Source organism: Schistocerca nitens, chromosome 1, assembly GCF_023898315.1.
Source record: "Schistocerca nitens isolate TAMUIC-IGC-003100 chromosome 1, iqSchNite1.1, whole genome shotgun sequence".
NCBI lineage: Eukaryota > Metazoa > Arthropoda > Insecta > Orthoptera > Acrididae > Schistocerca > Schistocerca nitens.
In genome coordinates this window covers 650,077,217-650,090,284 of record NC_064614.1, presented here as the reverse complement: position 1 = coordinate 650,090,284, position 13,068 = coordinate 650,077,217, and the positions used below count along the sequence as shown (strand labels likewise).

Below are 13,068 nucleotides of genomic sequence, written 5' to 3'. Positions count from 1 at the left end.
TGGTTCAGAGGAGCCTACGGTCCAGCGTCAGTAAAGAAACAAATCAGACATGAACCCATCACTTTGCTTGAAGATGACTTGAAGGAAACTTGTCGAGATGTTGCCGCAGATGTTGAGATGTTGACTTATCTCATAGTCTGATAAGACTTCATAATAGAAATTCGCCGAGAAAGCCTGATTTCCCATATACCTTTTATACATTTCTTAACTACAGCCCTTGAAATAACATGTGAGCCTGGCGAGAATTTCTTCTTTAAAAAGATAACTGTTCCATAAACTTCATCTTATTTCATCCCTAGAAGTATGGAGTCCACTTCCTGTATGACAAAACAGGGTATCTGTCGATATTACTATATACCATGTGCTGCCATGCCCGTTGGGGAGGTAAAATATTTCTTCAAAGAGTTACATATTGTGTTTATGGTCTTTCATGATTTTACCTTCAGATCTAATGCATGATGATTCACTGTCTCTGGTAACAAAAGATTGCAATACATACGAAATACCTGTACTTCCATCAAACATGGCTTATGATAGAAGATCATGCTGTTTATATGCTATTAAGCTTTTTTTTAATTCATAAGTTCTGTCTTTTCTGCTGACTTATGTTATTCCTTGAAAAGGTGTATCTTTGTTGACTTGTACAGCACATTCAGATTGCAAATGGATCTTCAGTATCATTCTGGCGGTACTTCCATATTCACTATAATTTAGTACTCCCAAAGACCCTTTAGCAATTATGTCTTTCATTGTGTTTAGCAGAAAATTACAGAGTGAAATACTTTATATTGGAGAAAAAATAACTTATTGATCCATTCTTTATTACAACCAAAAGTTACACTATAATTGTAACAACAGAACAAAAAAAAACAAAGATATACTTTTATAATGTCAAGGAACACGGCTGCACACAGAATGAACATCAGTATCTGGCGCACTCACACCACGAAAATAGAATATGAAGCCACAAAAAAACCAATAAACAAGCTCATTGTTGTCAACACTCACACTCTTGTTTTATTGAGTTTGTTTTGAGACCATTGACAGAGATTTACTGTATGATATGAAATTGTCTCTAGTTAACCAACTGTTTATCGGAATTGACATAATAGACTTCAATCTCATTATTTTCAACATGTTCACGTATTTAATGTCAATGTGCCTGGTGTGTTTGTGATGTTCTGTGTTTTTAATCAGGCGAATAGCACATTGATTTTCAACATGAAGTGTTGTTGGTTTGTCTAACTGAAAACCAAGTTCAGTGAGAAAACCACACAACCAAAAAACTTCAGTAGCAGCATCTGAAGCTGCTATGTATTCAGCCTTCATTGTTGATCTGATCACACGTTTCTGCCGACTTGAACACCGTGTCACAGGCCCACCTGCTAACAAGCTCGTATAGACTGTTGTTGACCGACGAGTGTCATAGTCACCAGATAAGTCGGCATCTGAGTACACCACCAGTCCAGTAGAGTCATGTTTGTACCTTATGGTCATGTCCCTGGTCCCCTGTAGATACTTCATAATCCTTTTAACAGCTTGCCAATGATCGAGACCCGGATTATATAAAAACCTACTCACCATACTCACAGCGAACATGATGTCTGGCCATGAGACAGTTGCTGCAAACATTAAGCTGCCAACTGCCTGCCGATAAGGCTTGCTTTCCATCTCCTTCACTTCATGTTGGTTTGCAGGAGACTGCCCACTGTGCAACAAGGTTCCAACATCAAACTGAGTGGAGTTCGGTTTTGAATCATCCATGTTGAACTTCTAAAGTAAACAATTGATGTGTCTTTGCTGGACTATATAGCTTTATTTTGTAGAGGGGCAGTGTTAGATTTACAATCCACAGAAGTATTTTCCATTGCCCACAGAATTTCAAACATTGATCCCAGTGACACTGTTAAAACATTTTACTGTATTTTGGAGACTTACAAATAAGCAAGCCATCGTCCACATAAAGTGTCAGGTAAACATCAGTGTCATCTGTTAAGGCATGGAAAACACATTTGTCTGCATTCCGTTGCACAAGGCCAAACATTGTCAAAAAAATGTACAAATTTTTGATTCCAACAATGTGGTGATTGTTTGAGTCCATATAGACTGTTCTTCAGTTTGCAAACATTATTTGGGGCTTCTACAACAAAACCTTTTGGTTGCTCCATGTAAACTTCTTCTTTCAAATCCCCACTCAGAAATGCAGACTTACCATCAAACTGCCTAATTTCCATATCTTGTGAAGCTGCTAAGGCTAATAAAACTCTGATTGAATCATATCGGACCACAGGAGATAATGTATCTTCATAAAAATGCCTTTTCGTTGTGAATAACCTTTCACACATAATCTGGCTTTAAAGCAGTCAATTTTTCCCTCAGAATTCTGCTTCACATGATAGACCCACTTACATCCAGCTGCTTAGCAGTTGTATGGTAATAGTACTAGATTCCAAGTTTTGCTCTTCTTCAGGGATTTCGTTTCCTCTTCCATTGCTTGTTTCCACTTTGATGACTCTTTCGATGCCATTGCTTCTTCAAAAGTTTCAGGTTCAAAAATAATTTCAGGGCAAGCTACATCTTGGTACCGAAAACGAGCAGGTGCTCACAGATTAGACCGACCTCTCAGATTCATCCTTTGATTTTCTTTCATTTGTTCACCAGTATCATCCTCTTCAGATTCCTCTTGAACATCTTCTGCAGCATAGTCTCCCAGGTAAAGTCAGTATATCTTTGTTCTATGTTGAAGCTATGGGTTTGCCCTTAATTGAAAGAGACATTGCGGTCATTTTCTTTGACTCAGGATTGTAGACGCAATAATTGCTACTATACCCATCATAGCCAACGATGATCAATTTCTTTGATTTACTATACCATTTTGATCTAAATTTATCAGGAACGTGAACGTATGACGCTGATCCAAATTTCCTCATGTGTTCTGAAGAAGGAGGTTTTCCAAGCCATTTTTCATATGGCGTAACATTGTCATTTGCTTTACACGGTCGGTGATTTAAGATAATGTATGCAGCACAGTTGTGAGACAAGTCAGCACTTAATAACGTAGTGTTTGCACATTCAACAATGGACCTGTTTTCTCATTTAATTCGGCCGTTCTGCTGTGGTGTATACAGACTTGTTTTCTCATGTATTATACCATTTTCCTTGAAATAATCTTCAAATTGCTTATTTATGAATTCGGTTCCATTGTCACTTCTTAGAACTTTGATTTTGTTTCCAGTTTGTCTTTCCATCAGTCTCTGAAATTCCAGAAACACAGGGAAAGTATCATGCTTACTTTTAAGAAAATATGCTAACCTGTATGAAGTGAAATCATCCTTGAAAACTACGTACAGTTGTGCACCTCCAGGAGACGGTTTTCTCATCTATCCACTCAAATATACATGAATAAATTCGCCAGAAACTTTCGATCTTGATTCCAAATCTGAATTAAAAGATGGTTGCTCCATGTAAACTTCTTCTTTCAAATCCCCACTCAGAAATGCAGACTTACCATCAAACTGCCTAATTTCCATATCTTGTGAAGCTGCTAAGGCTAATAAAACTCTGATTGAATCATATCGGACCACAGGAGATAATGTATCTTCATAAAAATGCCTTTTCGTTGTGAATAACCTTTCACACATAATCTGGCTTTAAAGCAGTCAATTTTTCCCTCAGAATTCTGCTTCACATGATAGACCCACTTACATCCAGCTGCTTAGCAGTTGTATGGTAATGGTACTAGATTCCAAGTTTTGCTCTTCTTCAGGGATTTCGTTTCCTCTTCCATTGCTTGTTTCCACTTTGATGACTCTTTCGATGCCATTGCTTCTTCAAAAGTTTCAGGTTCAAAAATAATTTCAGGGCAAGCTACATCTTGGTACCGAAAACGAGCAGGTGCTCACAGATTAGACCGACCTCTCAGATTCATCCTTTGATTTTCTTTCATTTGTTCACCAGTATCATCCTCTTCAGATTCCTCTTGAACATCTTCTGCAGCATAGTCTCCCAGGTAAAGTCAGTATATCTTTGTTCTATGTTGAAGCTATGGGTTTGCCCTTAATTGAAAGAGACATTGCGGTCATTTTCTTTGACTCAGGATTGTAGACGCAATAATTGCTACTATACCCATCATAGCCAACGATGATCAATTTCTTTGATTTACTATACCATTTTGATCTAAATTTATCAGGAACGTGAACGTATGACGCTGATCCAAATTTCCTCATGTGTTCTGAAGAAGGAGGTTTTCCAAGCCATTTTTCATATGGCGTAACATTGTCATTTGCTTTACACGGTCGGTGATTTAAGATAATGTATGCAGCACAGTTGTGAGACAAGTCAGCACTTAATAACGTAGTGTTTGCACATTCAACAATGGACCTGTTTTCTCATTTAATTCGGCCGTTCTGCTGTGGTGTATACAGACTTGTTTTCTCATGTATTATACCATTTTCCTTGAAATAATCTTCAAATTGCTTATTTATGAATTCGGTTCCATTGTCACTTCTTAGAACTTTGATTTTGTTTCCAGTTTGTCTTTCCATCAGTCTCTGAAATTCCAGAAACACAGGGAAAGTATCATGCTTACTTTTAAGAAAATATGCTAACCTGTATGAAGTGAAATCATCCTTGAAAACTACGTACAGTTGTGCACCTCCAGGAGACGGTTTTCTCATCTATCCACTCAAATATACATGAACAAATTCGCCAGAAACTTTCGATCTTGATTCCAAATCTGAATTAAAAGATTTTCTTTTGATCTTGCCATACTGACGTGGTTCACAAGGAAGATTTTCAAGTTTCTACATATTGAAACCAGGTATTAAGTTCAGATCATCCATATTCTTGAGATCACTGAAATTAATGTGCCCAAGTCTCTCATGCCAGATCATGGTGGAATTCAGGGAAGCAGGATTTGCCTGTAGTACATCTGGATGTTTAAACAACATTTGATAACACTGATTGTCCATCTTAATTCCTACTGCAATTAGACCTGAACTGAGAACTTCCATTCTCTTGTCGTCAAAAATAACTTTCATTCGTCTTTTTGTGACTGCTCCCACTGAAAATAAATTTTTCTTTAGCTTAAGAATGTATACTGTGTTTTCGAAAGTGCGAGGTTGCCATTTGCCCTCAACTAATGACAATACTTCAATTAATCCAATGCCTTCTGCTTTGACGATCGAGTTGTCTTCAATTAGAACAAATGAGTCATCCGAACTAATTGGCTTAAATGTGTTGAACCACTCTTTGTGTGATGTCATATGTTTTGACATAGCACTCTCAGCTAACCAAATGTTTTCAAAACCTCGAGCAAAAACAAACGCATGTTCTGCACGCAAAGATTGGCGCTCAGATGTATCAGTTTTCGTATTAAGTTTTGCTAAAAGTTTTCTGCGCTCAGATTTAAAATGTCCCTTTTTGTGACAGTAATAACATTCAGCGTCTTTTCTAGTGACCGTGATAAACGGACTGTTGTTACTGGTATTGGAACTGAACTTGCATGTTTTGTCCACATTAACTGCTGCGAAGGCTGTTGAGTTTTCATCACTCTGTAAAAGTTTTTGTTCTTCTTTCAATAACCTTAAAGCCAAATCATAGAAAGTTTTTTATCTTCAGCACACGAGTCCCATACAGTTGAAAAAACTGCTAACTTTGCTGGCAGACTTCCCAAAATTTTAGACATTTTCTCAGCTTCTGTAACAGGTTCCGCAATACCAGCTAATGCTCGTGCCAAGGACTCGACTTGAGTGATGCATTGTACAGCTGTGCCTGTTGGCGACATTCTGTAATCAAAAACTTTCTGCTTCAAGGCCATTTTATTAACTGCGGATCACTGTTCAGAATAGTCGTTAGTCTGGCCCACATTTCCGCTTCATTTGTGCACGTCATAACAAATAGCAATAGGTCAAATTCCATCACAGTAGATACGATGAGCATCGCCTTCGCGTTTAGGTCGTCCCAAGCGGTTTTACTCTCACTAGCTTCATTTGGCCCCGGTTTCCCCTCGACGATATCGAGCACTTTTTCATCACGAAAAATAATTTGGAACTGATATTTTCACAGCTGGAAATTTTTACCGTCAAATTTCTGGGTGCTGTACGTTTTCAATTTATCCATCTTCGTGGAGGCTGAATGTAAGTCAAACTTATAATACTCAGTTTAAAACGAAAACGAAGGTTTTCCACAATATACCAATGAAATACGATGGTTCCAGAACTTGAGCGTCACAGTTCACATGAATAAAACTCCGATAAAAGCAATGAATTCACAGAAGAGAAACAAATACTGTATGTATGCGTTTGCCTGGGACCATAACTGGATGTCTTTAATTGTGTTTGGCAAAAAATTACAGAGGGAAATACTGGATATTGGAGTAAAAATAATTTGTTGCTCCTTTCTTTACTGCGACCAAAAGTTACACCGTAACTGTAACAAAAAAAAGATATAATTTTATAATATCACGGAACACGGCCGCACACAGAATGAACATAAATATCTAGTGCATTCACACCACACAACAGAAAATGAAGACACAAAAAAAAAAAAAACTATTCAACAAGCTCACTGTGTTCAACAGCAACAATAATTAAAGTATGTCGGCACAGTTCTGCTTGTAAATCTAAATTCATAAGGTGCAAACTGTTGTGATGTTCTTGGCACAGGATACTTTGCTTTGGACAAGTTATTAGAGCTACTTCCCGTTTCATTCATGTATGGAGTGGGGCAAGGAAGATTGCTTGAACTTCTCTGGGTACACTGTAATTAACTGATGCACAAACTTAGAGATGAAAGTAACTTTAGCATGATGTGTGACAGCTAAGTAACAGAAATCGATGAAAACTGGACCACAATAAGAAAGAACTACTACATTATAATACAGAACTTAACTGAAGGAAGTGCACAGTGAGATGAATAGAAATGACACTTCTACTCAAATACAGTAATTACTGGTACCCTGAAGTCACCAAGATTTATTATGGTCCCCTGAACATTAGAAAAGGTGGGTTATGGTTTTTAATAGGGTGTGTGATCACCATGGACAGCAATGTGCTCCCATGCAGGCCACAAGTGCAGTAAGGAATGCTTCTGGTAGGGCGTTCAACTCCTCCACCAGAAGAGTTGAGAACCACTGGATGATTGTTGACGCATGTGGACATGCCTGCAATATGTGCCCCCAACAAATTCTTCGCGTCTTCGATGGGATTTAATTCCGGGGAACGTGCAGGTCAGTCCATTTGCCAAATATCCTCTCACACCATGTGCTCTTCCACCTGTGCTGTTCGATGTGATCGCGCATTGCCATCCATGAAAATGAAGTGGGAGCCGAATGCACCCACATACATGGCGATGGAGTATAGTTTCACAATAACATTGAGTTTACCATGTTCAAATATTTGGAAGTCAGTACACCTATGCAACAATGTGCCTCATTAACATCTGGACCATCAAATGACGATGTTCGACAGTGTTCCCGGTTGCGTTAGGTACTCTCATGTGGTGATAGGTGGCAATATGCTTTCGAGTATAGTGGAGAATGTATTGGGTGCACGTACATAACACGTTTGTAGGGCGACTGAAAAATGTTATTTAATTAATAATACTACATATTGCCTATAAGTAACACTTTTTATTAATCTCTTACATCTACGCTATTTATCTTGTGTCTTCAGGCTCTCATAATATTTCTTAATGTCGTTTCTGTAATAACAAATCAGTAAGATAACTCACCTTTACAGAGAGATCAGCGATCTTTGGACTGTTGGGGCAATCATTTTGCCAGACTTTGCACATCTTACAACAATTAAAGGCAAGACGATTACAGCTCGTATTTTCCACAATACCGTGTACTGCATTAGTAGTAGACCACTTACACAAAGCTGCCATCAGTCATGACTCCGACTTATGGGAAGTGGGTCCTCTCTGCTGTCTATGTACATCTTTGGTAATTGGTGACACGAGCTTCGGAGCCATGTAGAAATTCTTTGGGGTGTATCGACAGGTTTGAAAACAAGTGTATTGTACGCATGAAGACATAAACAGTCCACCGTTTTTAAATTTTCTTCAGGTTGTAAAACCGAAGTGGGACCATGGGAGTGCCAGCATTTTTTCGGTGGTTGAGCAGAAAATATGCATCAGTCATTGTGACATGTATTGAAGAGAAGGTAAATTCTTTTTCTGTCGTTGTACAAAATGTTTGTTTGGTGTGACTACTCAATACATCACCTAATATGCATACATTTCTGTGTGAACAGGCTAAAGAAATAGACGGACTGAAAGTTGAAGCGGATTCGAGTCAGCCGAATCCAAATGGCGTTGAATTTGATAACCTTTATCTAGATATGAATGGAATTATTCATCCTTGTACGCATCCTGAAGACAAGTAAGTTGCCATGGACTGATTGCATTCACTTACAGGACTTTGCGACAATACGTGCTATAATAAACAGTCGTGTAATTAGTATGTTAAGTGCCGGCATATTCGTCAACTTAAAAATTTTGAAGGTGAGAAACAAATCAAAAACAGTTTTAAATCGTAGGATCATTGTGAAAAAGATAGGAAGTGTCGGAGACAAAGTAAAGTGTTAAACTAATATGCCATTTTGTTAGCGACAAGAAAAGAAAATTAATAGCAATCTGCCTTGAGAATTTACTGCTATCTGGATGCAACACACAAGAGGAGCATGTGTCTTTCGATTTGTTGTTTGACATGATATTGGTTTAATTCGTTGTTATAAATGCAATTTTGTGATGTAACAAGTAGTGATTTGTGCGTAGGGCTGTAAAAATAAAACATTGAAACTCTGCATCTATATTTAGTGTGTCACTCTGTATATGTTCGTCATGTACTCATAAATGGCAATAGAACAGTTATACACAACATGTTACTAATTGTTGTTGTTTCTATGTCTTCATTATGTTTTGGAACGCAGGTTGTGGTGTGGCGTATTGATCCGTAGCGTAGCCCGATGCTTAGATTATGTTAAAAAGATACAGTTTGATTGAGAGTTGGATAAGCGGTACCAAAGACTTTTAGTAATGTGTCTGCAGTTACAACAAATTTATTAGATTTCTTTTACTGCTCATGTTGGGTTGATCATGGATTAATTCTATTTGGATATGGTGTAACTTCAGTTTTAGACGCTTTTTCCAAGTTTATAATTCTGAGGATTATGGTAAATGGTTTTCAAATATATTATATATGAATATTGTACAGACTAAATATTTTTAAAGTTTATCGGTATCAATAGTTTTCTAATCTTGAGGCTGTTCTGTGTGAGGAAACCTAACTGTTCAAAGTCAGCAGCAACACTGGTGGCTAGCTTGTTCATCTACAACTCCTGCAGAACAAGTGTTGAGTTAGATGTAGTGACTCCCTTTTTTTATTAAAAAAGAAATTACATGTGTTCCATGTAAATCACTGTTTTTATTTTGTCTATTTCTGTGGACACTATGCAATTTGGAAGTGTGTATGTGTCAGACGCCTTCTACAGCAAAAACTAGTCACTTTGTTTGCTGTTCTTGCAGCTGTGTACTTCTTCTGAAGAAGAAAACTCTTCGCGGGAGGTGGAAACTGCACTTCTAATTGTGCATAAACAAAAAATGAAAACAGAATTGGTATTTTACATACTCATTACACCTGGAAATAACTCCCGTGATGCGTACATATACTTCTAATATAATGCCCAAGTGCTGCAGATACAGACTGATAAATCAGATGTGACTCATGAGTTATGAATTAGTTACCCAGCAGTTAGGCTACATATTATGAGTTGGAGGAAGTCACTTTTAATTATGCGATGATAAATATATGAATTATAGTTGATGCATTTAGAGAATGTGCTTCTGAAGTGCCACAGTTGTCTTTGACATAGTTGAACTTAGTTATCAACTTTTTCATACAGAACTTTTTTAGTCTTTATAACTATTATAATTTCTTTTTATATTGTCATTTTATGATCATCGTACATTTTGTGGTAAATATCAGTATTTGTGTTAAATGGGGGCAGGAATTTTAAGTGTGCGCGTGTCAATAGCGGGTTTCATGTGGGAGTTGAATTTGATGGCATTTGTGTGTTAATTATATCTTGCTTTGAAACCTCTTCCTGTTTGATGTGTATATGAATCACATAATCAGCAAAGTTACTACAATAATTCATGCTGATGTTAAGTTATAACATGGATTGTTATTGTGACTCTGCTGAGACTATACATAGTGAGGCAGCGTGCTATTGTTTTCATATTGCTAGACAGTGTTTAATATTGCTGAATTGTTTATATATATATAAATGTTGTTTTCCTTTTAATAGGCCAGCACCAAAGGATGAGGATGAGATGATGGTTGCTATCTTTGAATGTATTGATCGATTATTCAACATTGTGCGCCCACGCAAACTGTTGTACATGGCCATTGATGGTGTGGTAAGTTTACCAGATGTCATTTACTATGTGGTGCAAACATTCTGGTTTAATGATTGGGTTGAGAACTGAAATGCAGCCTTATAAATTAAAGTACTCTGTCAAGCAGACCATTATCAAATACAGAAAATTCGGACTGAAACTCTTACTATAATGCTCTATGAAAGGCAAAAAAAGAAAAATTAAACCCACAGTGTCTTATTTGCAGTGATGTTTCAGATACCTTAGGCATTTTGATGGTTATCAGTGATAATTAATATTAAAATCCTTAATGAAAAGAAATGGAGAAATAGTAGATTAAAGTATGAACATGTTGGAAGTGAAATAAAAGTTGTGTAAGTGATACAAGACTAGAGATGAAGTGAACAGTTGAAAATAAGTTGGTTGGGGGGGGGGGGGGACAATCACAAGGAAATAGGAATTCCTCAGATATACCACTTACTTTTATGCTAATAAATGACTGTTTTTAAGCCACGTGCAAGGAATAACCAGTATCATGACTGAGGAACAGAGACATTTGGATGTGGAACAATAGAATGGCTTGTGTTCTATGCCTGTGATGGCCTTCTTAAAAATCTTGAGTGTTTCTAAGTAGGTCAGTGGCTGTATGTATTTTTCATTTCCAGTAGATTTTGTTTATTTCAATTATGAATCCAGATTGAAAATGTACTGAGCTAAGGAATGATTCTGAAAGACATGTAGCTATTTTTCTGAAAGAGATGTAGCTATCTTACCATTTTTATTTGGCAGGTTTTTGTTGTTCAATTTTGTGTCCCTCTTTTTTATTGATATGTTTAATTCTTCCTGCCTATTCCTCTGACCCATTTTCTTCATTCCTGTTCACTTCCTTTTGACAGGCAGACATATTGGATGTCAAGAGCCTTTGGATTAGAAAAAAAAAAGCCAAATCACCATAGTGGCTAATAGTAAGGACGAGCTTAAAGAACTAGAATTTGAGCATAAAAGTTTTAAGGACTCAACAGAAGCATCCAATTCCACTCATGTACTTTGACCCGTGACATAATGGTGTTATGGTGTGTGACGTCACTATGAAGCAGAGTTTTTGAGTTGGTTGTGTTCGTAGATGTCATGTTGTTGTGTTTGATGGTGCCTTCTGGTGGTGTATGTGCTGAGTGTAATGTGTTGTATTGGGTTCATTTGAGTTCTGGTTGTGACAGTTGCAATGTTGTTGTTGAGTGTACGTAGTTGGCGGCATAATGTGATTTGGAAGCATTTCCCGTGAGTTAAGGTTTATTTATGTTTATGAGTTTGGCATTTTTGTTAGGTCTTAGTCGTTTCATGTTTGTTGTGTGGGAAGAAGTTTAATTTGTTGTATAGTTTCTGTTGTTAGGTGTGGATGTGACAGTGGAATTCAATAGTACATCATTGCATGCGGAGATGGGGAGGACATGATGTCTATTATTAAATTTCTGCAGTTATGTGGACTCATCATATGAGGCTTGTAAGAGTTCCAGCGTCTCAAACCAGGAACACTTACATGTGGCAGTGTCAACAGGATAACATCTGGCGGTCGATAGGACTCGGTGCCTGGTTCGAGAAATGTAGGTTGGCCATGAGGGAGATTATTTTGTTGGCTTATTACTTTTGTTATGGGTCCTTTACCAGTTTTTGTGCGCACGAGACTGGTGTGAGCGAGAAAACAGTGTTGGAGTGGTTTCCTTTTTGTCGAGAGGTTTGTTCTGAGTATAAGTATAGGGGGAAGTTGGGTGGCAGGGGCTGGCTGTTGAGAGGTTGATGAATCTCAGTTCAGTAAGGGGAAGTATTGGAGGGGTAATTCTTGGGTTAGTTTGTGGCTGTTGGGGGTTGTTATTTTGAGAGGTGGGTATGCTGATTGTGTTTTTATTATTTTGGAGGGCCATACCAAGAGGGAATTGGTGGGTTTGATTGTAGAATATATTGAGGGGGGGAAGCACTATAGTTTGATGGATTTTCGTCCTGTTAGGGTTTAGGGAAGAGAGGTTATGAGCAGTTAGTTGTTAATCATAACATTGAGTATAAAGATTATGAAACTGGGGACTGAACTAATTCGATACAGGGTTTTTTGGGGGGCTATTGAATCAGTTATAGGGAGGGGGAAGAGGCACTCGTCCAACCTACAATCTCATTTAGATGAGTACTACTGGTGGAAGAGCGTCCCTGGGGATTATTGTAACCTTTTATTTTATTTTTATTTTATTTATTTATTATTATTATTATTATTATTATTATTATTATTATTATTATTATTATTATTATTATTAAAAGGGGTTGTGGGTGAGATGTATAGGTCGAGGGTGGTAAATTTACGATTATGTTGCGGAGGACCATTTTGATTGCAGTTTTTGTTGTTTTATAAGATGTGCTTCATTTTGGTTTATTTTGTGTTTTCTAAGACGTGCTTAATTTTGATTTATTTTGTGTTTTTTATTTGTTGGTGGTGTGTGTGTTTGTGGTGGCCAATCCAGATTCTGTTGTTGGTAAATAATTTTTGTTTTGGATTTAATCTGTAGTAATTGTGATGTTTTGTGTATTTACGGTGGGTTGATTGTGTTTTAATTCATGTGGTGGTGATGTCTGATTTTTAGGTTGTTGAGGTTTTGGGGTTTTGGTTCTATTTTTCGTATTTGTAGGCGTTGGTTTTCTGGTGTT

The 13,068-nt window shown here is 37.4% G+C and overlaps 1 protein-coding gene across 1 annotated transcript in view; it reads left to right on the top strand.

Moving 5' to 3' along the window:
• Positions 1-7,962: 7,962 nt before the first annotated feature.
• Positions 7,963-13,068, top strand: part of LOC126258544 (5'-3' exoribonuclease 2 homolog) — a 460,812-nt gene continuing 455,706 nt past the window's right edge. The window contains exons 1-3 of the mRNA XM_049955650.1: positions 7,963-8,165; positions 8,256-8,383; positions 10,311-10,422. Coding sequence (XP_049811607.1) covers positions 8,091-8,165; positions 8,256-8,383; positions 10,311-10,422 — 315 coding nt within the window. The 5' untranslated portion in view covers positions 7,963-8,090. The remainder of the gene's footprint in view (positions 8,166-8,255; positions 8,384-10,310; positions 10,423-13,068) is intronic.